Here is a 23,584-nt window from a genome sequence, read left to right on the forward strand (position 1 = left end):
ATGTAATTGATTGTGCCTAGGACAGGGGCAGAGCACATGCTTTGCATATACAAATAGGTGACTGGGTGGCCAGCTACCAGATTTGTCCGTGCAGAAAAACCAAGCCTAGTTAAAAGCACGTTGTTCCCCAGTCTGTGTAGGCAGTATTCTTGCAGGCAAGGCTGGCTGACCATTCCAGCCCTGAGAATGGCATACTGAGAATACCAGCACAGTGTTTAAGGTCTCTCATGTGCTTCTTGCCCAGTCTTCTCCTGTCTCTCCCTTTGCATTTTCCGCAGCCATTTACTTCTCTCTGAAGTGAGAGCAGTGACATGCAGCAGCCTTTTCCCCAGCAGCAGCAGCTCCAGCCAGCAATGCTCCAGCGAGGCACAGTGATGAGATGCTGGAGGGGTGTTTGTAGCACGGGAGAGCAGTGGGTGGAAAGAAGTGATGCTTTCTGGAGTGAGGTTGACAGCAACATTGTCTGAGGCACAGCCTGTTGAACAGCAGATGTGCCCTTTCCACAGTGCAAATCCCTTTTTTCTTCGTCTGCCTTGCTTGTTGGGGCGTATTCCTACCCCCAAACCTGCCTTCCATTTCAAAACATCCCATTCACTTCATCTAGCAGGCAAATGCTGACCTCCTGGGCTCCATCCAGGACTCAAATGGGCAGCACTTATCTCAGGATCAGGGCTGCAGCCCTGCTCAGGGGGAAGGCTGCTTAGACTGCTTTGTGCAGGGCTGGGAGACAGCAGGGCTGGCAGACAGCAGGCCCGGGGTGCTGCCAGCAACTCCCTTGGCTGTGGCGTCAGCTGGACTTGTGCAAGTTGTGCCTGAGACCTTCATTATGTCCTCACCTTCAAATACTGGTTTATACCTGTCTCAGAGTTGCCTTATCAGATGATGCCTAATCACGCTGAAATGAGTGGCAGTTTTGCTATGTAAATCATGTTCTGCAGGCTTCCAGGAAGAACACTGACTTCCTTCACTTAAGCACTCACTCACATTTGTAGCTAACCCTCCCGGAGGGAGGAAAAGTGGGTTTTAGGCTTTTGTTTCAGGCCAAGGGGAGGCAGTTTGAGTGTTACTGAACGTATGTCCAAGCCTGTATGTGCTACTGTAGGTAATTAGGTCTCTGCCATTATGGCTTAAGGGTTCTCTCTACTTTTCAGGATAAAAGTATTTTGGTCTAATACACACTAATCAAAAGCATCAGACACCTCTGACGGAGCTGGGGGTGCTCAGGGCTTCACCCTGATGAGCCACAGCTGCTCTCCCCAGCAAGGTGGCTTTGCTTTGCTCTGGTTGGGGTCAGGGCAGGGGTGGGAGTTCCTGCTTCCAGAGCTGCCCATGGCCAGGAATTAATGGAGGATCAGGGCCAAGAGTGTGGAACAAATGTCACTGTACTGACATTCTCTGCACCAGTTCGCAGACACTTCCACAAATAAATTTAATATATCCTAGGGCAGTCCCAGTTGGGCATGAGCAGTTTGAATTAATGAAATGCAGGTCTGCTAAAATGGTGAATCCAGAGCCCTGCTTAAGTTAAAGCACCTTGCACTCCATCACCAATAGCCCAACCCTGGCAAACTTGCAAGGAAAGCATGTCCTGCAGAGCTTTGCAAAACAGCACAGATCTGACCATAGATTTGAGCTGAAGTCAAAGGTTGGTTTCAGGTGCAGGACTTTGGTGTTAATCCTTATAAGGGAAGCTAGTTAACATTCAGTCTCAAAAATTAACTTAAAATAACCATAATTGAGGCAATCACTTACAGTTTGCTCAGCATTTTATTTCCTTTCCTGCTGGAACTATCTGGTGTTCAAGTAAATTTTTGATCACAGGAGAATTTAGCCCTCAAAGTGCTTCTAATCAACCACCAAACACTTGCATCATTAAAAGTCACTGCATCCATTTTGCAAGTTCTGTCAGCTCCTTCTAGAGCAAGAGGGGTGCGCTTGCTGCAACGTTCAAAGCCTGCAAACAACTGAAGTGTAGCTGGCAGTGCCATAAGCCAATTAAGATGAAAGCTGTGATACTCAGTGGTAGGGTTTCATCACTTTAATACTAAACTATCTTTTTTTACTTAGGCATAGATCAAGAGGTGTTAATGCAGAATCCTTAAAAGAAGTCAAGTATTATCTTAAAATAACAGACCTGTTATTTGCACTTTCATGCTCAATTAATATCTCAGCCCTAAATATCCTAAATTTTTTCTCCAGAGCTGCAGACTTTAAAGTTGTTAGAAAAAGTAAGGATGGCTGCATACTGCAAGTTTACATTTGGGTGTACCTTTATAGGACAGAAAGAGTTTTTGTCACCTATTTATCATACAAAATCATGCTTCATGTTCCTAAAAGGGACTACAAGAATTAAGTACTCTTCTTTCATTATAGCCACAAATATTTTCCTGTTATTTGATAATTAGCTGAAACAATCTGTCACCAAATTCCTCAACATGGATTTATCACATCATAGAGAATCTCTAAGATTTGAATGTACAGTAAACCTCTGTGTCAGGCATTGCCTTGAGGAACTTTATTGAAGTCAGCCTTCATTAGAAGAAACACATACTGGAATGACATTAAAAAGAATTGTAAAGAAAATCACACTTGCATTGATGCTGGCTGTTGTATCCCTGTTTTGGGAGGACTTACCACGCTTTTGCATGCAACACAATTGCATCACTGGAAAACCTATGTATAGATATGACCTAAAATGGGAATCTAATCCCCTGCCTTTCCTATCAGAAATACTGATACAGATTTTTAAGGCAAATATTGCATTGTATGTGGAATACTTTCTGGCTTGTAAGCAAATGACTCATCATACACATTTCACACAGTTAAGACATAGAAAAAAAAAGACCAAGACCAAAAAATAGAGATGGGGAGAAGAATTGTTGGCTCTCCCTCTAGAGTTCAAGGCGCCAGACCCTGGGCCATGCTGGTCTTATATTTTGACTCAGATGGTACAAAAAGGCTTCATTTTCATATTTTGATCACCAAAACACCCCAGTGTGTGGCTCTGCTCTGAAGTTATTTTATTCCAGTCACAGCAGGGGTTAGGTGCTATTCTGAGTGAATGTTCAGGTGCACCTGTGGTTGCCAATGGGTACATTTCTACAAGTCTAGGGCACCCCTGAAGGCAACCTGTACCACCTTCATGTATTGTCTTGTGAATGTTTTATCTTCTGAAAAGATTGACCTGGTTGCCAAAATGAAACTGAGCAACACCCTCCCTTTCTGTACTCTGTGCTCACTGGTGAGCTGTGTTCCCTCTGCAGCTGGCTCAAGGAGTTGAACTTCTCCCACCTGGCAGCAGTTACCATCAGCAGGTAAACTCAGGTGCAAATCCTCAGCCCCCTAAAGTGGAGTCACTGCCAGCAGGCTTTTAACTTCACGAAGCCCAGAATTTGAACCATACCCTTTTCAGGTAGTGTTTTTTAACTGCTATTAGTAGACCATAAGTGATTTGTACATCAAAAGATAATCCCTGAGGCTGTAGTAAACAAGATTTTTAACCTTTCTACACTAGGCCTTTGCATCCAGAAAAAAGGGGAGAGGTGCTAAACACAAGTAAGTTCCTATTCAGCCTTTATTTGTTTGCAGGTGGAATCTGTGACTTGCTCTAGCCTGGCCAACAGATCTTTGTTGCTCGAGTGTTCTTCTGGTTAAAGAGCTTCAAGGCACTGCTTTGGCCAGGGGCTCAGTGCCCTGAAACCACTGTCCAAGGGTGCCCTGTTGCCCTCAGCAGGGCTTGTGTCAGAGGCTCAGTGGAAGTTGCTGGGTGTTGCATGGGATCAGCTTTGCTCTGCATCAGGAACTGAAGTCTCAGCTGTAGGCCCTGAGAAACTTGTTGAGCATCTGTGAACAAGCAGCAGCAAAAGATTGTTTTGTTTTGTTTTACCTTATTATTAGAGTGGTTTCATGCTCAAAATTTCAGAAGGTACCATCTGAGAAAGACACTAGTCAGTGCCCTTGCACTAATTAGTGCCCTCAGGGAGCCATTTGCATGCAGGAAGAAACAGAGGACAGCAGGGATTTCCTGACCTGTCCAAGTCCAGTCAGTGGGGATTGTGGGAAACCACATGGACATAAATTCACTAAACTCAGCATATTGCTAATCAATTCTGCCTGTCCCCCTTCAGTGCTAGGGCCAGCTTGTACTTCCAAGCACAGAGGGTCTCACCTAACAGCCTCAGTCTGGTGGAGGAGGAGGGTGATGTAGTCATTTACCCAGCTTTTATTATTGCACACTTTTCCTCCATTCCTTGCCAAACTCCCCACAAGTGAGCTGACTTTTAGGATGTATCTTTTGTTCTGACCTGTCTTGAACTTGAGGCTGGGTTTGCTGTACTGCACTCCTGTCTGTGCTTAGCATTTTGAGAAGCATTTATTGTGTTAAGGAGATTTTAAAGAATTTTTTCTTTTCAGTAAGTAGAAGATATTGCATCAGTCTGGTTTGAAGCCATTTTATATGTTGCTTCTCCCCAGCTGGCTGAATGCCCTTTCCCTTCCCCCTTCTCTTTTACGTGGCAGTGCACGGAAAGATGATTGATGGAGCGTCACCAGCACGTTGTCAAAGGCTGGAGTAGATTAATGGGCAAGAAACACCAGCCTGTTCGCCTTCATGTGTGATTGTTTGAAGGCAGGCTCATATTTTAACAGAAATTATATCCTGCTTCTCCGGATTCCCCCAATCAGGAATTGAAGGATGGGATTTCTATCTGAGATTGAAAGGTGGTGGCCACAAAGAGCCAGTTTATTACTTGGGACAACTGCCTGCCTCCCATTTGACCAACACCATCTCCCTGAGGCCTGTTTCAGGCAGGTTGCTCACCTCCTTAACAAGGTGGATTTTTGCCACCAGTTAACATTTACACCTCTAGTTCCTTCTCCTTGCAACACAACTCATTATGGCATAGGCCACGTGGCCAGGGGAGCTCTGATCTGTAAGAGCTTCTCACCTGAGGGACACTGGTCAGTGCCCGTGCTGCAGGGAAGGAGCACATCTGACCCCGAGCAGTCCAGAACCTTTGAAAAGCCTTTTGTGGTGGCTGGCCTTGGTCACAGATTCAGCTTTGATCTGTGCCTCAATTGCCCAGCTGCAAAACAAGGAGAGCAATATGGTAATGTCCAAACATTGCACTTGCCATGGGTTGTTTTCCAGCAGAAATGCTAGGAATGCAGTTTATAAGAGAAATTAATCAAAGACTGGGCTGAATCCTGGCGGGGGAAAATAATCAAACCTGGAGTATGAATGTTTTCTGCATTTTCTTGAAGGTAGACATTGCCAGCATTTTGTAATCAGCTATTCCAGGCCTAACAGATATTTCAGCATTGTTATTTGTAGTGCCCAGTAGTGGCCTCCACTGAAAGGTTTGAATGTGGCAGGAATTACGTCTTTCACACCAGCCTATCTGTGTCTACCAGAAGGCTACACCTGGCTGTCATAAACCCCTGCTCCGAGGGCTAGATGGAGCCCATTTTTCTGATTATCCAGGAAACAGCTGTTCTTCCCAGTTTATTCTCTCTTCAGTGGTTCTGATCCCAAGCCTGTGTCCAACCAGATAAAAGCTGCATTTAAGAGCCTCTTGAAGCAGGTGCATTTTCTTTCATATATAGCTGGAAATCAGAGCTACTGTTAATATTCTTGTAATAATTTTCCAAGCAAAATAATAAAGAAATCTGTACTTCTTGCCTGGCTGGTGAGAAGTGATTACCTGTGGTTTGCTAATCCAGTGCAGCTCTCTGGCTGCTTTTCTGTCTTGTCATGACAAGGGTCTGTGCTTCATGTAGGTATTTTCTTTGATAGAGATTTGTGACAGATGATGTTTAGTTAGAAAAGATTGCCGAACGTAACTATTCCTGCCCTGTATGTTCTCAGAGTTCATCTCTGGAGTATCCTGCGATGTTTGAGGGTATTTTGGGGAAGACATAAATGTGAATTTGTTGCTGATCTGAATGCAGCCTCTGGGGAAACACATCCTGTGGATTTACAATTACAGAACCTCACATTCTTTTAGGGAGTTTGATATCCCACCTGAAATTTGAATCTGTTCAAGAGAAGTGATACTGTCTTTGCTTACCTGGCATTTCAGTTGTTTCCTGTTTGCTTTTGTGACAGTTTGCTGTGTATTGGCCATGATAATCGTGACCTAAAAACAAGTTGCCCTTTGACAGTTGTGACCTAAAAACAAAAACAAATTGCCCTTTCCTCTGCAGCCATTTCCTGAAGTCCAGAAATCAGTATCTGCCTGTGTAAGGCAGGTTACACGGAAGTTTTGTAATTGTCCCAATAAATGCTTCCCAGATGGGACATGGGAAGGAAAAAGAATTGTGAAAAAGAAACTTCCTGTTACATGCCCGTGCTTGGTACAGGTGGAACTTGTAGAGTTTGCAATTTGAAGCCAGGCCGGGGTCTCTTTGAGTCATGATGTGGGCCAGAAGCAGCCTCATCTTCTATGCTAACTGCGGCCTACATGTCTGGGAGAGCTTCTTGCTCTTTGGCAATTTGTATTCATTTGTTCTCCAAGAAAACAAGGCTGCAGGGAGGACTTTTACTAAGCACCTTATAGATGTTACTGCACACCGACTCAACGTGCAGTTTATGTGTCTCCCCTTTCTCTTTCACTGGAAAAGGAGTGGGTTGGATATTTGGAGCCTGCTTTTCCTTACAAAAGGACCAAAAAAAAAAGACCGTGTAAGCATTAATGATTTGTTATTGTGTCTGGGAGCCACAGTGCTGCAGGACTTTACTCTAATGGTGCTTTCACAAGAAAGAACTAATTTGACTAACTTTATTAATTCCAGTTTGTTTTAAGTTTGCTCATTAGTAATTTAACGCAAGATGCTTCAGCTGAAGAGGCCATGTCAGGACAAGGAAGAGCAGAGGGAAAGTGCCAAGAATCATTAGTGTTTATTAACCACTGCACTCATCAATCTTGACTAAGAGCACAGCCCATTCGTTCTGGACTGGTGGACTGAGATACAGAAATATCATTAACAGTGGAAAATGCTTCTTTCCAGGTCAGTCTGTGATGGGCAGGCATCCAGACAACACCCCCGCCCCCATCCCCAAATGTTCCCAGCCTTTCAGCTGGTCTCCTCACAGTCCAGCCTGAACTGACGGCTCAGCAGCCCCTGGAAGGAGGAAGCCCTGCCCCAGCCATAGTATCAATTAACAAATACAGCATTTTCGTCCCCTGTAAGCATTACTGAAAGGTTAAGTGTTGTTATGAAGGGGTTTTTTTAATTGCTTTTCAGATTATTGAATGATTAATACTTCTGTGCTTTGCTGGGTAGGTCTGGCACTTAGTGTTGGCAAAGTGTTCTTCTCACTGAAAGTCTTGAAACATTAAAATGGAAAGATTTCTCTTTTTTTTTTTTCTGTTTAGACAAAGGATTTAATAACCAATTTCAGCAACTGCAAGGCACTGAGCTGATGACTCAGAGCTCTGACCTGTGAATCGGGGCTGAATGAATGCCTCCAAAAGGTTGGAGGAGGGAATAATACTACATTTGCCAGGTTTCTAATGAGAAATATGACCCCTGCCCAGTCCACTTGCAGTCATTAAGGATTACATTTCACTTTGTGATGTGTTTTCTTGCATCCTACCCAAATTGCAACTTGAGTAGTTACATTCTGCTCACTGAAATATTCCTGTGGTTTAATTGAAGAAGTTATGTTTCCCTTCCCCTCTTAAAAGCTTTGTTGTATAATGTTGTGGTGCTGTCATGATCTGTGCTGTCTAATCTGCAGCGCACACACACACACAACCCCCAGGTGAAAGCCCCTGAAGCCTTCAACAGTAGCAAATGAGGGGGGAAAGTGGCATCTTGGGAAGGTGGTTCAACATTGCATCCCCATTTGAGTCCCTTGCCACCCTTGTGAAGTGTGTGACAACGCCGTCACACTGCAGGGGCAGCAGTTTGCATTTACTTTGCACGGGTGTAAGTCACTGCACAAGGCAAAGCTTCAGGTGCCTGGCCCTTGGCATCAGGGCTGGGACAGTGGGCACGTTGGACTTAGTACTGGGATGGCACAGCCTGGAAACAAGCAATGGCATTAAAACACAGCGTGGATGCTCAGACACATTGTGTGTGTCACGACATTTTGTGGAGGAGATTTAGGTACTTCATGGGAAAAGGGTTTGTGTTGGATGACATTCAGTGATTAAGGGGATGGAAAGAGATTGCAGTTTAATTAAAATTCTAATCCCAAGTTTGACAATTTTTCTTGCCAGGTCAGCAGCCTGCATGTTCTATTTCTGATTCTGTGAATTAAATGGGCTGACAGTCGTCAGCTTCTTTGGAAATGCCCATAAATCCAGCTAAAAATTAGCGACCATCAATACGTTTCGGAGCAGCTTCGAGCAGGGCTGTGTCCCACAGCAGTTTCCATCGTGTCCAGCGCTGCCGATGCTCAAACACAAAGCAAACCCCTGTTGGCAGGAGGGAGCGGTGCCGTGTCCGTGCTGCTGCTGCAGCGTCCCCGCTGTGTCCGTTCGCAGGTAGCTGAGCCGTGCTGCCGCCCAGGCCGCGCTCCCCCGGGCCCCGCCATGAGGCTCCCCGCGCTCTGTGCCCTGGTGACGCTGCTGAGCCTGTCCCGCTGCCGCGCCGGCAGCTTCCCCGAGGACGAGGACCCCATTAACGTCGTGGACTACCACTGTGAGTGAATCTGCAAGTGCTGCTAAACACCAGGGGGAAAAGTTCTAATTGGATTTTTTTTTTTTTTTTTTTTTAACCTTTGCCCCCCCCCCCCACCCCCCACCATGGGAAGTTAAAAAACAAAATCTGATTCCTTTCAAATTGAAATGTGTTTACTGGCTTTGTATCTTTAATAGAACACTTAATCATTTTCTTAAAAAAGCAATCAGAAATACAGCAATAACTTCAGGAAAAAGAACATTTGCTGACATTAGCCATCTTTTCCTCATTTATATTCAAGACATTACTCAAGGAATTTAGTTTAAACCCTTCTACACCTAGTATATACAGCTAATCAATGCCATATATTGATTCTTTAGCTCTATAATCCTGAGTGATGGTGTAGCCCATTTTTACTTGCAGATTCAAGGCAATATCCAGTATTTAGAGGACGCCCTTCAGGCAATGAATCTCAGCACAGACTGGACTTCCAACTAATGTTGAAAATTCGAGACACACTTTATATCACTGGCAGGTAATTTTCCTTCACTCAGTTCATTAGATTAAAATTCTTTTCTCTTCTGGTTTTGCATTTATGTGTAAAATTCATTTAGAAAAATGTGCGGAATATGATAAAAATTAGAATTGGGGCAGGACTTCCCAGAGAAATATACCATATCTATGGCCAGTGCATGAAAATTGGATTTGAAGGCTGCAGTTACTGTAGTTAAGCTAAAACCAATGATCAAATGCTCTTTTCCCTCTTTTATATTACTGCCCTGCCTGATAAAAACCTCTCCTGATCATTTTAAACTTGGACTGACATGTCAGGGCTGTAGGAAGTGAGGATAACACACTTGCATATTTACAGCCCAGGTTAGTCCTCAGCAGAATGGGCAGACAGGGATGGACTGCTGGACACTGCAGGTACTCTCTCAGGACCACACCAATAAAAATCAAAACCAGCCCGTGTTGCACATGAACAACCTTCTCCCATTTGCATTAAACACAGAAAATCCCTAAGCATTTCATAGAAGTTGCTGGTCTAACACAACATTCTGAAAATAGATTTAGTTTACCAAATGAAAGAGCACAGAATTGCTGAATTTCCTGTTCTCTTTTTACTCTGCAAACAGGGACCAGGTTTATACTGTAAACTTAAATGAAGTTCCAAAATCAGAAGTTACCCCAAGCAAGGTGAGTAGATGCATGCTGGAAAGGGAGAGGTGTGTCCTTTGGTTTTAATGGTTTTTTAAAAGAATTTTCTGTGGCAAGGAATTAAAATGTTCCTTTTTGGTCTGCTTTGACAGAAATTAACATGGAGATCAAAGCAGCAGGACAGAGAGAACTGTGCTATGAAAGGCAAACATAAAGTAAGTCTAGCACATTACAGAAAAACGACACTAGTATTTATTATATACATGGAGTTTGTGATTAATACATCTTACTCTCTTTTCAGGATGAATGCCATAACTTCATTAAAGTCTTTGTTCCAAGAAATGATGAGATGGTGTTTGTCTGTGGAACAAATGCATTTAACCCTATGTGCAGATACTATCGGGTAAGAGTATTGAAGATGCCATTAATCCGTTACTGGTTTTGCTTGCACTGGTTATGCCATAGCAAATACATCCAGTGTGACTGGAGAGTGCTTCAAGGTGAAATAAAAACAGACAGAAGCCAATGTGCTGAATTAAGTTTTGTGGAAAGACAATGTTATGCTTTTGTGCCAGTGCACAAAATAGAAATGACACTATCACCCATTTATTTTTCTTCTCTAGTTGAATACATTAGAGTATGATGGGGAGGAAATTAGTGGTTTGGCAAGATGCCCATTTGATGCCAGACAAACCAATGTCGCCCTCTTTGCTGGTAAGAACTTTTACTTGTAATGAGTCTAAATGATTAATGACACCAAAGGAGACACAGAGCTTTTAAAGCAAGCACAGGAAAGCTAAAGGTGTCATGGTGCCCCTGCTCTTAAATTTTTTAAAGGGCCTCCAAAGGATTAGAAGCTGACCTGTTAATAAATAGGTTACAGCAATCTGGGGAAGTGTGACAGTGAAGAAATGGGGAAAATACAGGCTAGTCAGAATTCTCTAGATTATTAAAAGGCCTCTTAATACCATGTTTTCAACTTCTGTTTTAGATGGAAAATTGTATTCAGCAACAGTAGCAGATTTCCTGGCAAGCGATGCTGTTATTTATCGCAGCATGGGGGATGGATCTGCCTTAAGAACAATAAAGTATGATTCCAAATGGATAAAAGGTAATTTGGGGAGTATTTTCCCATACATATGGCAAATGCAATTTCAGTGGCACAGAAGGTCAGGTAATTCACAGCCAGCCTGGTTTACACATATGCTACACTGTCAGCATGTATGAGGCTTTTGGAATAGTATAATTACACTTAAAAAGCTGCATAATGCCCAAAAAAAAAAAAAGACGACATTTTTGTTAAATGCTTCAATGAATGAATTTGCAGTAACAAATACCTTAGCTGAAGTACAGTTTCTGTGGGGCCTTTTTACAGTCCATTAGCCAATGCCAAAGACTTCAAGTTCATTTAAACTCCAGTGCACCTGTATTTGGACATCCTAAAGTATCTGGAAGACTGGAGCTCACATTGGCTGGTATGGACCTGGGGAGGAGCTGCCAACTCTCACAGTGTCGTGTGCCCACTGAGCAGTTCTTTGAAGTAACTTCTCCTTGCTCTTTCTTACAGAACCACACTTCCTCCATGCCATAGAATATGGGAACTACGTTTATTTCTTCTTCCGAGAAATTGCTGTCGAGCACAACACTTTAGGCAAGGTCGGTATCGTCACCGTGAGCGTTGAGTCACAGCAGAAAGAGCTCATCCCAAAACAGCATCAGAAACTAGCACAGTTCATACTATGAAGGAGGTACTAGGAGAAAGCTTGCACAGTTTTCCCATCATAATTTACAGGGAGTGGAGATAAAGAGAACTAGAGCAGTGCATTGTTCAACCAAAAAGCTGTTCCTGTTCTCCAGGCCTCGCTGTTAGTGAGCTCGCTACAGGTATCTTTCAATGTGCTGTTGCCTTAGTGCTGCTGTTGCCTTAACTCTTGTGGCAAGTAATGGAAAAGCTGAGGGTGTTTTCATGCTTATTAAAGAAACAAAAGAAAACAACACAAAAGGAGAGTTTCAAAGACGTTTCTCTAATGTCCCTGGATATTGAATAATTCAGTCATGCCAGTACAGAGTATAACATTCATGCCTCACCATGGAAGGATATTCTACAATAAATTATTAAATCCCTTACACATGGTTAATTAAAGTCTTTAAATCTCACTAACAACATGATTTTGAAGGCAAAAAGGGTGGGGGCAAACTGTGGAGATGCATTTGCTTGGTGATACATTAAGATGCCTGTGCACTACGAGCTGAACACCATTTGCTTTCATCTTCTCTGTGCAGATAAATGGCAGCTTCCTGTTAACAACATTATCTTGGTGTTTTATTAAGAGCTCAGAAACAAACACTGTTTCCCTTGCATCTCTCAAGCCTCTCTCCCTCTTTGTTTCTTTTTTGCCTTTCACAGGCTGTGTATTCCCGTGTGGCACGCATCTGCAAAAATGACATGGGGGGCTCCCAAAGGGTCCTGGAGAAACACTGGACATCTTTTCTGAAAGCTCGGCTCAACTGCTCAGTTCCTGGGGATTCATTCTTCTACTTTGATGTTCTGCAGTCCATCACAGATATAATAGAAATCAATGGAGTGCCCACCGTTGTCGGTGTATTCACCACGCAACTCAACAGGTGAGAGATGAGCAACCTTTCATCAAAGGCAGATCTCTGGTTTTCTCTTACACTGAGATGAGTGCCATTGTAATCTGAGTTCTTGAAACTATTTTTCGAATTTTACAGCATCCCTGGTTCAGCAGTGTGTGCTTTCAGCATGGATGACATCGAGAAAGTCTTCAAAGGGAGATTTAAAGAACAAAAGACTCCTGACTCTGTTTGGACAGCTGTACCTGAAGACAAAGTACCAAAGCCAAGGTAAAAGGTTCTTACTCATGATGTCATAACATTGTCCTTTAAAGAGCTACCTTAAATCAGCTGCACTCTTGAGTGCCTTGTTGGGTAAAACCCAAAGCAGATCTTGACACTTCAGCCATAAGGATGCTCATTAACCGGCTGCCTTCTCTCATTAACTAAAATATCAAGAGGAAAACAATGTTGTTCTCATTTCAGACCTGGCTGCTGTGCAAAACACGGCCTAGCAGAGGCTTACAAAACCTCCATTGATTTCCCGGACGAAACGCTCTCCTTCATCAAATCTCATCCTTTGATGGACTCAGCTGTTCCCTCAGTCACTGAGGAGCCCTGGTTTACCAAAACACGTGTCAGGTATGACAGTTCAAAAGTAACATCTGTGAAAAGGAAAACAAGAAAACTTGCTGTTAATGATTTGCCTTTTGGTCTCGCTAGATACAGACTGACAGCAATTGCTGTAGACCACGCCGCTGGACCCTACCAGAACTACACAGTCATATTTGTTGGCTCCGAAGCAGGAGTAGTGCTTAAAATCTTGGCAAAGACCAGGCCTTTTTCTTTGAATGACAGCATATTACTGGAAGAGATTGAAGCATATAATCATGCAAAGTAAGTATTACCAGACCAGCTAAGCTCTTCATCTAGTCCTTGGTACCTAGCTAAAAAAGATTATGGTACACCAGCTCATTATCACCAACATCACCACTTGTTTGTCATTTCATCATGTTCCTCATGTTGAATAACCCGAAAGTATTTGGTCACTTGCCATTTTGCATGGGTTGAATGAACAACCTAATTCCACTCCAGTGACGTCAGTGACACAGTCTAATTCTCCTGCAAATACGTCTGAAACATCAGAAGTGTTTGCTGATGTTAAAAAGAAATGATCTGTGCTTATCTTGAGGGTTGCTCAAGAGTGGCCAATAGTGTATAACCTGTATCTGATCATTTTAAACTTGTTTATTTTTTGGCACAAAGAATTTGGGAGTGGAAGCATTCCAATTGGACTCTGCAGGCATCCAATACAGGACTCCTCTTCTGCTCTCTCACAATATTTATGGTGACTGAGAGAACAAAGAAAATAGATTTGGAATTTTTTTTTTCCTACGTAGTTCAGCAAACTTCTCACCCAGCTGTTAGCAAGAGCCAGAAGCCAGCATTTGATAACTCAGAAGTTTGTTTAGCAATGTCTCAGCAAAGAGTAGTAGGTTATATTTGTGTATGTGAAAAATTTCTGTTCAGTAGCTACACAGACAATAAATAAAATGTTTACTGCACAAAGTACTACAGTCACTAAAGCAGTGGCCTGCCCTTGTTTTTGCTGCCCAGGTGCAATGCAGAGAGCGAGGAGGACAGAAGAGTCATTTCCCTCCAGCTGGACAGAGACCACCATGCTCTGTTCGTGGCGTTCTCCAGCTGCGTCGTTAGAATTCCCCTGAGTCGCTGTGAGCGTCACGGGTCATGTAAAAAGTACGGCTCCGTTCCTGAACTCCCCTTAAAGCAAGGGCACCGGCGTTTCTTAGGAAGGAAGTTAAAAATGCATGATTTTTTGGGGTTTTTCTCTTGCAAGGGCATGTATTGCTTCACGGGACCCGTACTGTGGCTGGTTAGACCATGAGGCGTGTGGAAGAGTGACACCAGGCATGCTGTAAGTACTCCTATTTTCGTTAGCCCAGCATCTCTGACTATGCTTTACAGACCCCACGAGCTCATGCCTGTGCCACTTCCCTTGCACACAGTTACTAAATCTCTATTTTTTTAAAACTGTTTTTTTTCAGTGCACTGTATATGTAAGAGACCAGAATGCTAAATTCTGCAACCTCTGGGTGAAGACTTGCTTTCAGTAGGAGTTTTACATGTGTAGGAGGACAGGCAGACCTGTAGGAAGAGCAGTTGGAAGCAGGAAGGCAAGCAATTGCAGCATGCAAACCTGAGCAGCTCCGAGAGGACAGCAGACAGTATCCCCTCCCAGCCATGCTCACGCTCAGGGCACAGGGATTTGCAAATATGAAAGCACAGGATTCACAGTGGGGAGAGCAAGGTTGTGCCTCTGCACTGGAGCTGGGGTGCTATATATGCATACCAAAAGCATTTTGCACAAATCAAGTCTGTAATATATGGTGCACTAGCAGCTGTATCTTAAAAAGAGGCCTTTGTAGCAGGCCAGTGCAAACTTTAACTGGTATAATTGGATGGTTGTATCTAAACCCAAGAGCATGCCCAATGGAGAAGACATGATGTAGCTGCCCAAAAAAAGGGATTTTTTTTTCTTCTATTTCCTGGCATTAGCACACACAGAGAGTTTTAAAGCCTGACTCTCCTGTACATTTTGTACAATCCTTTGGGCCATACCCTGGCTGTTGTAGATGTTTCCATTTGCTGCTTCCAGAAAAAAAAAAAAAAAAAAATCTCCATTTGTATCCTTACTAATACTGTTAATTGCAGGTTCTCTTTGTTTGTTTCATACAACCACAGCACTGGAGGATACGTACAAGATGTCGAATATGGCAACACAGCACAGCTTGGGGACTGCCATGGTAAGGCACAGTCACAGCTGCTCCTTTGGAATGTCTCACCATAGTCTGTGGCCACACCTCACTGTGGATGTTAAATTTCTGATGAGCTTTTCAGTAACATGATGAACACATCACCTGGTGTTACTGTGAATGTTCACAAAGCTGAGCTTTTTAGGCCTGGGTGGCAGAGTTTTTGTCTTTCCTTCACCAGTTTACAGCTATTTGGGGTCTACAGCAAAGTATTGAAGAATTTATTTTTTGTAACCAGTGATATTTTAGTTTTTATTTTCCATTACTCAGGTTTGAGATCTTTTGCTTTCTTTTCGTTACTTTTTACTGATTACTTGTTCCTTTAATTCTTTTAGAAATTTTGCCTACTACAGCTACACCAGATTACAAAATATTTGGCGACCCAACATCTGGTTAGTTTTTTTTAATTTTTTTGAATTAATGACCTTTACTTTCCTTCAGTTCAGCATTTTCAGCCCTTTTTTCCTTCCTTTTGCACAGTTGGCAATCCTCCATTTTTGTGCTTTTACTCATGTTCCCACTGATGGTAAAGATAGTCAGACTCTTCTCACTCAGCACCTCACCCTGTGTAGCCGCATGTTAACAGCTCATTATTTATTGAGACATCTTTTATTAAAGAGCCTGATTAACATAGATGACATCTTCACTGCACGAAGTCCACTAAGCTTTACTCTTGATCCCAGCCATGCGTTTGTGAATGCCCCTCTTGGTCACCTCTAGTAGATGAATGGCAGAACTTCATCATCTTCCTCCTTACCTCTCCTTTTCTCTTTTCCTTCTTTCCCAGCAAGCTTTTTGCACAAATACACATTTTCTAAAATGTGTATTTCGTTATTTTTGAAATGCTTTAAGTAGTTTGTGCTAATGGAAAAAAATTTAACATCACAAACTGTGTAGCTGAATGAGAAATTGTGTAGACAAAAGTGGCTTAGAAAAACGTTGTGCATTGTTGTCACATGGACTTTTGCATCCTTTTCTCCTCCAGTGATTTTTCTAATAATGTGTTCACCCCCAGCCCCTGGTGTTCAGGGACACCCAGTGCTCCTCTGTTGAACTCAAGAGCAGAAACTGTGTTGACTTCAACAGGAGCAAGACTCAGCCCTTACTTTCCAGTCTTTACTTTTGGAACTTGGGTCTTTGCTTTCAAACTAAGGGCACATTTCTGACAGACAAACAGGAAAATAATCTATTTGTATGTTAAATTTGTAAGAGCGCAAAAAGAACACTATTTGTGGTTTGGTTTCTGACATTTGCACTTCTGTGACTTGACAAGAAGTAATGTTTGAGACAAATATTTTCCAGACCTATGTACCCATAATGCAAGTTAGAGACTCACTTAAGGAAACAAAACAAAACTGTCACATAGAAATGTTGCCTGGCTTCATGAGTGTTTATCAACTGAATTTTCAAAGTGATATTTTATGACACAGATACAACTTAACCATATTTTCAAGTTCTGAATGAGTGTGCTTTTGAAGTACATTTCTCAAGTCTCATCTCAAGCCATAGACCTTCATGCCTAAACCTACTGGGACAGTGAACACAAAATACTCCAGGGTGCAAACGAGACTGTGAATTGTAAACCCAATTTGCTGAGTTTCCTCCTCTGTGCATTTTCACGTAGGCTGTGGTGGGTCTGTTCAGCAAATGTACTACAGAGGAGCCAGAATCTCTGCAGGATTGTTCCTTAGGAACCATTACAAAATAGGGGTTAAAAACATTCCTTTTATCCCCACCTGCAGAAATGGCTCATTCAGCAGTTCCTGGTATACCATAATAGCACTAATGGAGCTGATCTGGTTTCTCAGGCATAACCTGTCATGAGTGTGTATCATTCCAAGTAACTTCTTTTTTTTTTTGAAGATGTTTAAAAGGCAGCCAAGTATGTTGTCTCCAGTGAAGAATATAGCAATTAAGTAGACTAAGCTGCGCTTTTCACCCCCACAGTTGCTTACTTTAACTTTTGCACTGCTTTCATGTTTGACTTCTCTGGCTTTTTGGCTAGCAGCTGTTGATGTGTAAATGTACTTTTTTCATACTTACAGTTTTGAAGTAATTGATTTTAATCAGCCACCTGTACTTCTGCAGAGTGTAGGGGGGGGCTCACATTTTGCTCTGATATGTAACTCCCATAAAATACTATGTCCAGCTGTAGCTTAGATATGCCATGAAACACATTAATAAAAATCTGTTTGCCACCACAGACATGGAGTTCTCCTCAGCTTCCATTACCACAATGGCAAGTATCCCAGTTATATCACCTAAAGTGATTGGTTCCTGGAAACCTAAAGTGACTGGCTCTCGGAAATTTGTAGTTCAAGATGACCCAAACACTTCAGATTATTCTGATCCATTATCAGGTGTCCCAAAGGGTAAGGCCTTACCAGGGAATACATTGCAGCTGAATGGAAACCTGATAGTCTCAGCATTGTCTAAGGCTTAAGTGTAACAGCCATGATTGTTGGGCTCTATTTTACACCCATTTCCTGTGAATATGCAGACAGTGCAATCATGTTTTTCGTACCTACTTACCAAAGGACGAAGTGCTGCTTAGAGCTTATAATGGGAAACACAGGTAATAAGCTCAGCCTTTTAATCCTGGAGTGTTCCAAAACTCCCATTGAAATCAATGGCAGTTCTGGATACATTAAAAAAATTACCTTTAAGACCTATCTGCACCTCTGTTCATTGTTTTCAATCCAGTCTAATTTGGCTTAGTCTGTTAGTCCTCATATGAATGGTTGCTTCTGTTTTGGTTTTTTTTTATTTGGGTTGGGGGTGGTGGCAAAACAGAACACAAAGCAGAGCTCCGTGTGTTAAATGGGGCATATCCCAAACTCTGCTTGCCTGGAACACATTTTTGAAGAAAAAGGGTCAGAGTAAGAATGTGCTGAATTTTTATCCTCTGGATATGAGCATCAGTTTAGAGATGATCTCAGTACATACTGAGACATGCAGAGGTTTTAAGCTGAACACACAAGAAACCTATGCTGCCTGTAGTTCATCTTTCTGTAGCCATTCTTTCAGCTAAGTGAACCTTTGATTAGGCTCTTATGGCATCTTAGACTTTAGTTCAATAGGACTATTGCAGTCAACCACAGAATCGAGAAGCTTCCAATCCCATAACCAAAATTTAACACAAGTCTCTGTCAGTGCACAGCACAGCACAGCAAGGTGACAGACATGTTTGCACAATTCTGTATTTACTGAAAAATCTCACCAGCCAAAAACCATTTGTGTTTTATTACCATTCACCAAAACATATCAGGTTTCCTATCAGCCATTATGGCCGTGCATTTGTCATTTTAATTTGTTGCAGTTATTTTTCATTTTGTTTTAAGTTTTTATTATCATTTGCTCCTGGTTCTAAATCACATTCTGTGTCATAGCTCTTGGTGAACTTTACTCATGTTTTCCTTCTGCTTCTGCACAGTGCCATTAAAACCTGTAACCCTGAACATTAACAATATTCAAAGGCCTTGCCTCTAACAAAAAGTGGCTCTGTTCCTTCCCTCTTGCTCTTTCATTTTAACATCTCTTGGGATAGCAACAGAATTACTTTAATTAAAAACTAACATTATCTTAGCTGCAAGATGTCTGTGGTTGCTTTAAAAAATCTAAACAAAACCAAAGGTAGCTTGTTAATACCCAGATAAAAAATTAATCAAATATTTGATTTCTTGGTCTAAGCTAAAAGTTTCTAAATTTTAACATTCTCTAATAACTTAACCTAAGTCGGTTTTATAATGTTATGCAAGTATTTATGTTCGTTATTGGTAAAAATAAAATAAAAAAACCAGTGCTCTAAGAGAATCACATTCTCTTCAAACTTGGACATGTATAGTAAGTGCAGGTGTGCCACTTCAGGGCTAGCAGCCTGGGAGTGGAGTAGTTCACAAGTATTACATTAGCGTGGCTATGACACTGCAGTATATATGTTACACATTTTTACACAACATTTGCATAATCCTGTCTCTCCTTTGATACTGATTTATGAGTGGGGCAGGAAAGAGAGAGAGAAATCCATCCATGAGTTATTAATTGCTGTCTGGCCCAGTAGGACCTTCTAACCTCAATTTTCCAGCAGAAATCATTAATGTTAATAACATAAGGCCCCTATTTGTGAGCCTTAAAGGAAATTTGGGGACATGCTAAACAAAATGTAAGGAGAGAAGCTGCGACAAGCTTTCCTCATTATCAGAGAAAATGGACAGTCTTCATTTAGCCTTGTCAGTGCACACACAGCCATTTTATAATTAAATTTTATAAAATTATTTGCACTCACCAGTGGTGTAGATTGCAGGATCCTACTGTGTTACACCAATACCACAGCCAGAGCACTTACATACACTTAGTAGACACTTCCCTGAGGAAGGCTGCCGCCTTCTGAAATGTGTCAGTGTGAAATACCTGTAGATTTATGATATCCTGCCTGTCTTTTGCAGGTGTGAGGTGGGAAGTGCAATCAGGAGAGTCCAACCAAATGGTACATATGAATGTCCTAATCACTTGTGTCTTTGCCGCTTTTGTCCTGGGAGCCTTTATTGCGGGAGTGGCCGTTTACTGTTACCGGGATATATTTGTACGGAAATCCAGGAAAATCCACAAAGATGCGGAATCGGCTCAGTCCTGCACTGACTCCAGCGGCAGCTTTGCCAAACTGAACGGGCTGTTTGACAGTCCTGTCAAGGAATATCAGCAGAACATTGATTCACCCAAACTGTACACAAACCTGCTGACCAGCAGGAAGGAGTTGCCTCCAAACGGTGATACCAAGTCCATGATGATGGACCACAGGGGACAGCCTCCAGAATTAGCTGCGCTTCCAACTCCTGAATCAACACCAGTTCTTCAGCAAAAGACTCTGCAGGCTATGAAAAGTCAGTCAGACAAAGCGCATGGTAACCTCAATGCTTCACGAAAGGAAACCCCACTAAAAAGCCCTCAGTTTTTTCCTTCCAGTCCTCCACCCCACTCTCCTCTAAGTCATGGACATATTCCTAGTGCTATTGTTCTTCCCAATGCTACCCATGACTACAACACATCTTTCTCAAATTCTAATGCGCACAAGGCAGACAAAAAGGTGCAACATATTGATCATCCACTTACAAAATCATCCAGCAAAAGAGACCACAGGAGATCTGTTGATTCCAGGAACACCCTGAATGATTTTCTGAAACACTTAAATGAAACTACTAATAATCCCAAAGCAATTATGGGAGATATTCAAGTGGCCCACCAGACTTTAATGCTGGATCCAATGGGCAATATGTCTGAGATCCCACCTAAGGTTCCCAACAGGGAGGCGTCTTTATACTCTCCACCATCGACTCTTCCGAGAAACAGTCCCACAAAACGAGTGGACGTTCCCACCACTCCTGCAGTACCAATGACCTCTTTGGAAAGGCAGAGGGGTTATCACAAAAATTCTTCACAGAGGCACTCAATATCTGCCCTTCCTAAAAACTTAAACTCACCAAATGGTGTTTTGTTATCCAGACAGCCAAGTATTAATCGTGGGGGGTACATGGCTCCCACGGCAGGCACAAAGATGGACTACATGCAAGGGACTCCTGTCAGCGTTCACCTCCAGCCTTCCTTGTCCAGGCAAAGCAGCTACACGAGCAACGGCACCCTGCCTCGCACAGGAATAAAGAGGACACCCTCCCTAAAACCCGACGTGCCACCAAAACCCTCATTCGTCCCGCAGACGACATCAGTCAGACCACTGAACAAATACAGCTACTAGGACATGTCTGTGCTAAAATGAGTGTGGCATTGACCTGTACAGGTTGTGAGATGATGTTGTGGTAGACACATGAGACAGAGACCTGCTTGTTACTAAGGAGAACAAAGTGGCCAAAGAAACTGTCTTTACTTGAGCAACATCTGTGTCTTGCCACGTAGAGCTGTAGCGAGACACCATGTTCTTGCTATGAGCAAACACAAAAAAAAAACAAAGGAAAGTGCTGGTCATTACATTTCTTTTGTTTGGAGCTAAGGAGACATGTAGCACAACGGGGTGGGGGCTACGTTACTGTTCTAAATAGCTAAACAACAGTTGTTGGGAAAAAAACAGTAAGCAAATACTTGAAAAATGGGTTCCATTTTAGACTGCCATTAAGTGTGGTCATTCCCATTAAATGTGAACATTTTACTATGTATGCATTCACCTTGCCTCTTGCACAAATGTCAGAAAATGGTAATGTCTCAATCAATAGCTGGGTTAATAATCAATTTGCTGGAATTAAGTCTCTGGCCCAACTGTAGCATTATTATTTTTTTCTCTCCATGTGTGTGGCATTTTGTTTTTGCCACAGATAAAGCTGTGCGTGTGTGTGGATGTGTGTGTGTACTGTACACACTAGGATGTACTTAGATTCCCATTGCATCTTTTATGCTATGGAATTGTTTACATTGAGCATGACTGAACAAACAGATGACTCTGCCTTCTGCAGCCCGCTGGGTTCAGCTCGGAGCCAGCTGAGGATGAACTGCGCATCTCTGAGAGCCTTCTGAGGGCAACGCCTGGATCAAACAGTCACCCAGTCAAAGAGTGCAGACACGTTTAATTCTTCATAACTCTGTTATGCTGCTATTGATTCAGAGCTGTGCATTTCAAATCTGGTGTTTTGGGCTGGAACGGGGGAGTTTTACTGTGTTTCCACAGTGCCTCCATCCAATACCTGGCCACTGTGAACTTGAGCCCCTGTACTTCTCGCTGAGGGCAGCTAATAGTCAGTTCACTTGGCAAATGCCGGTGTAACTGGAGAAGGTCACGTTTTTGTTGCATTTAATAACGCCCTACACACTGATAGACTCTTGTCAATAAAAAAGGAGAACCATTAATTGGCCTGGCAGAAGCAGTCTGTGAAAACTCAACAGTAGTGCAATCGATTTGTTTTTGTTGTGTAAAGTAAGGTTTGTTTTTTTCCAAAGTCATGCAGGTAATGACAATATTCTGTAAATATTATGTGTGAGTTTACCTGAATCTGTGCATTTTGTGCCTTATTCATGCAAATGATAAAAGTACTAAAAAAAAAAAAAATTTAATCTGTCAAGTGTTCCCACTATAGCACATATCTCCTGAGTGCCAGTTGTAAAACCTCTCAACAGCACCCAAAAAAAAAAAAGAGATAAAACACAAGAATAATTAATGGTAACTAAAGGCAGCCTACAATCCAAGAAGACAGCAGCATTAAATCACCTTACCATGATAAACATTCCACTCCAGCTCTCTGAAGGATCAAACAGTTATAATGTGAAATCAAATGAGGTTTCTAGGGTAATGGAACACCTGCTAAAGTTGTGTAAGCTATTTAGTAGGGTTTACAGTATCCACTTGCAGCTGATGTTCAACACAGATGGCTATTTTAGCTTGCAAACTACACACTACCACATTGTTTATTGAACATAACTATAGAAATAACCATGGCAGAGGAATATTCATGAATTAGTGGGACAAATAACTGCAATGGGTTTCAGAGATGGTGGAGATTTATTTTATGTGTTCAAAGGGGAGAAAAGGTTAGTCACTAAAACTGGATCTCTGTTACAAAACAAAGAATAAAGGATAGAAGTAGTCATTTTTTTCTTCTAAGGCTGTAAGGAACATTTATTTCCTGAGACCTCTGGATCCAAAAATCAATGATCTTTCTTCATAAACACTTCTGTCTTGCAACTAAAACACTACAGATTAATAACTATTAAAATGTACTCAGTTGTCAAAAGACACAAACTGATCCGAATTCACTTTACAAATATTAATACAGACTTGTGTGACCCGGAAGATAAATGTATGTGAACCCTGATAACCTCCTGTAACATTGTGCTGCCTTGTAGATGGTAATGTGAGTTCTCTCAGTATTTATGTTGAAATTTCTAACATTCAACCTAGTCCTTATTCTGTTAATTTAATAATAAAAGATGCTTTATCCATTTGTGCAAAGGTAAACGCAGATTGTATCTTTTTTAATGGTACGGCATAAAAAAAGTAACCCTTAAATGAAGCTGCTCTATTACTATAGAGTACTTTAACATGTATAGATATCTTGTAAACTTGTATTGTGGATGTGTAAATAATACGTTCTTTGGGTTTTTAACACCGCATGTAAAGTCAAAATAAAATATTCCCATGTATTGAGTGTGCAGTTTCATTCTTAGTGCAGATGTGGTGTGGGATTACCGTGGGGGCAAATCTCAGCTCACCTTCAGCAGCTCTCTGAGGAGGGCGCGGAGCCAGCGGCCGCTCCCCGGCCTTGCGGGGGTCGGGGTGACGCACGCCGGGGTCCCGCGTGTCCTCTTCAGCCTCGCTGAGCTGTGTGTCCCTGGGGCACAGTCAGGGGCTGCCGGCGACTTTCGGCCTCCTGAGGCAAACACAAAACATCAGA

The 23,584-nt window shown here is 42.3% G+C and overlaps 1 protein-coding gene across 12 annotated transcripts in view; it reads left to right on the forward strand.

The window, feature by feature from the left end:
* SEMA6D (semaphorin 6D) overlaps positions 1–23,333 on the forward strand; it is a 244,237-nt gene extending 220,904 nt beyond the window's left edge. For 5 of the 12 annotated variants that reach the window (XM_048317346.1, XM_048317348.1, XM_048317347.1 and 2 more), the window contains 18 exons: positions 8,493–8,649; positions 9,052–9,163; positions 9,765–9,825; positions 9,939–10,001; positions 10,088–10,189; positions 10,410–10,500; positions 10,778–10,897; positions 11,354–11,442; positions 12,194–12,411; positions 12,520–12,651; positions 12,847–13,002; positions 13,084–13,257; positions 13,978–14,118; positions 14,219–14,296; positions 15,094–15,185; positions 15,530–15,586; positions 17,399–17,566; positions 19,640–23,333. In XM_048317346.1, coding sequence (XP_048173303.1) covers positions 8,541–8,649; positions 9,052–9,163; positions 9,765–9,825; positions 9,939–10,001; positions 10,088–10,189; positions 10,410–10,500; positions 10,778–10,897; positions 11,354–11,442; positions 12,194–12,411; positions 12,520–12,651; positions 12,847–13,002; positions 13,084–13,257; positions 13,978–14,118; positions 14,219–14,296; positions 15,094–15,185; positions 15,530–15,586; positions 17,399–17,566; positions 19,640–20,943 — 3,267 coding nt within the window. In that variant the 5' untranslated portion in view covers positions 8,493–8,540 and the 3' untranslated portion in view covers positions 20,944–23,333. The remainder of the gene's footprint in view (positions 1–8,492; positions 8,650–9,051; positions 9,164–9,764; positions 9,826–9,938; positions 10,002–10,087; positions 10,190–10,409; positions 10,501–10,777; positions 10,898–11,353; positions 11,443–12,193; positions 12,412–12,519; positions 12,652–12,846; positions 13,003–13,083; positions 13,258–13,977; positions 14,119–14,218; positions 14,297–15,093; positions 15,186–15,529; positions 15,587–17,398; positions 17,567–19,639) is intronic. The other 7 variants (XM_048317342.1, XM_048317349.1, XM_048317343.1 and 4 more) reach the window with 7 other exon arrangements.
* The last annotated feature ends 251 nt before the right edge of the window (positions 23,334–23,584 follow it).

Source organism: Corvus hawaiiensis, chromosome 13 (genome assembly GCF_020740725.1).
Source record: "Corvus hawaiiensis isolate bCorHaw1 chromosome 13, bCorHaw1.pri.cur, whole genome shotgun sequence".
NCBI classification, from domain to species: Eukaryota; Metazoa; Chordata; class Aves; order Passeriformes; family Corvidae; genus Corvus; species Corvus hawaiiensis.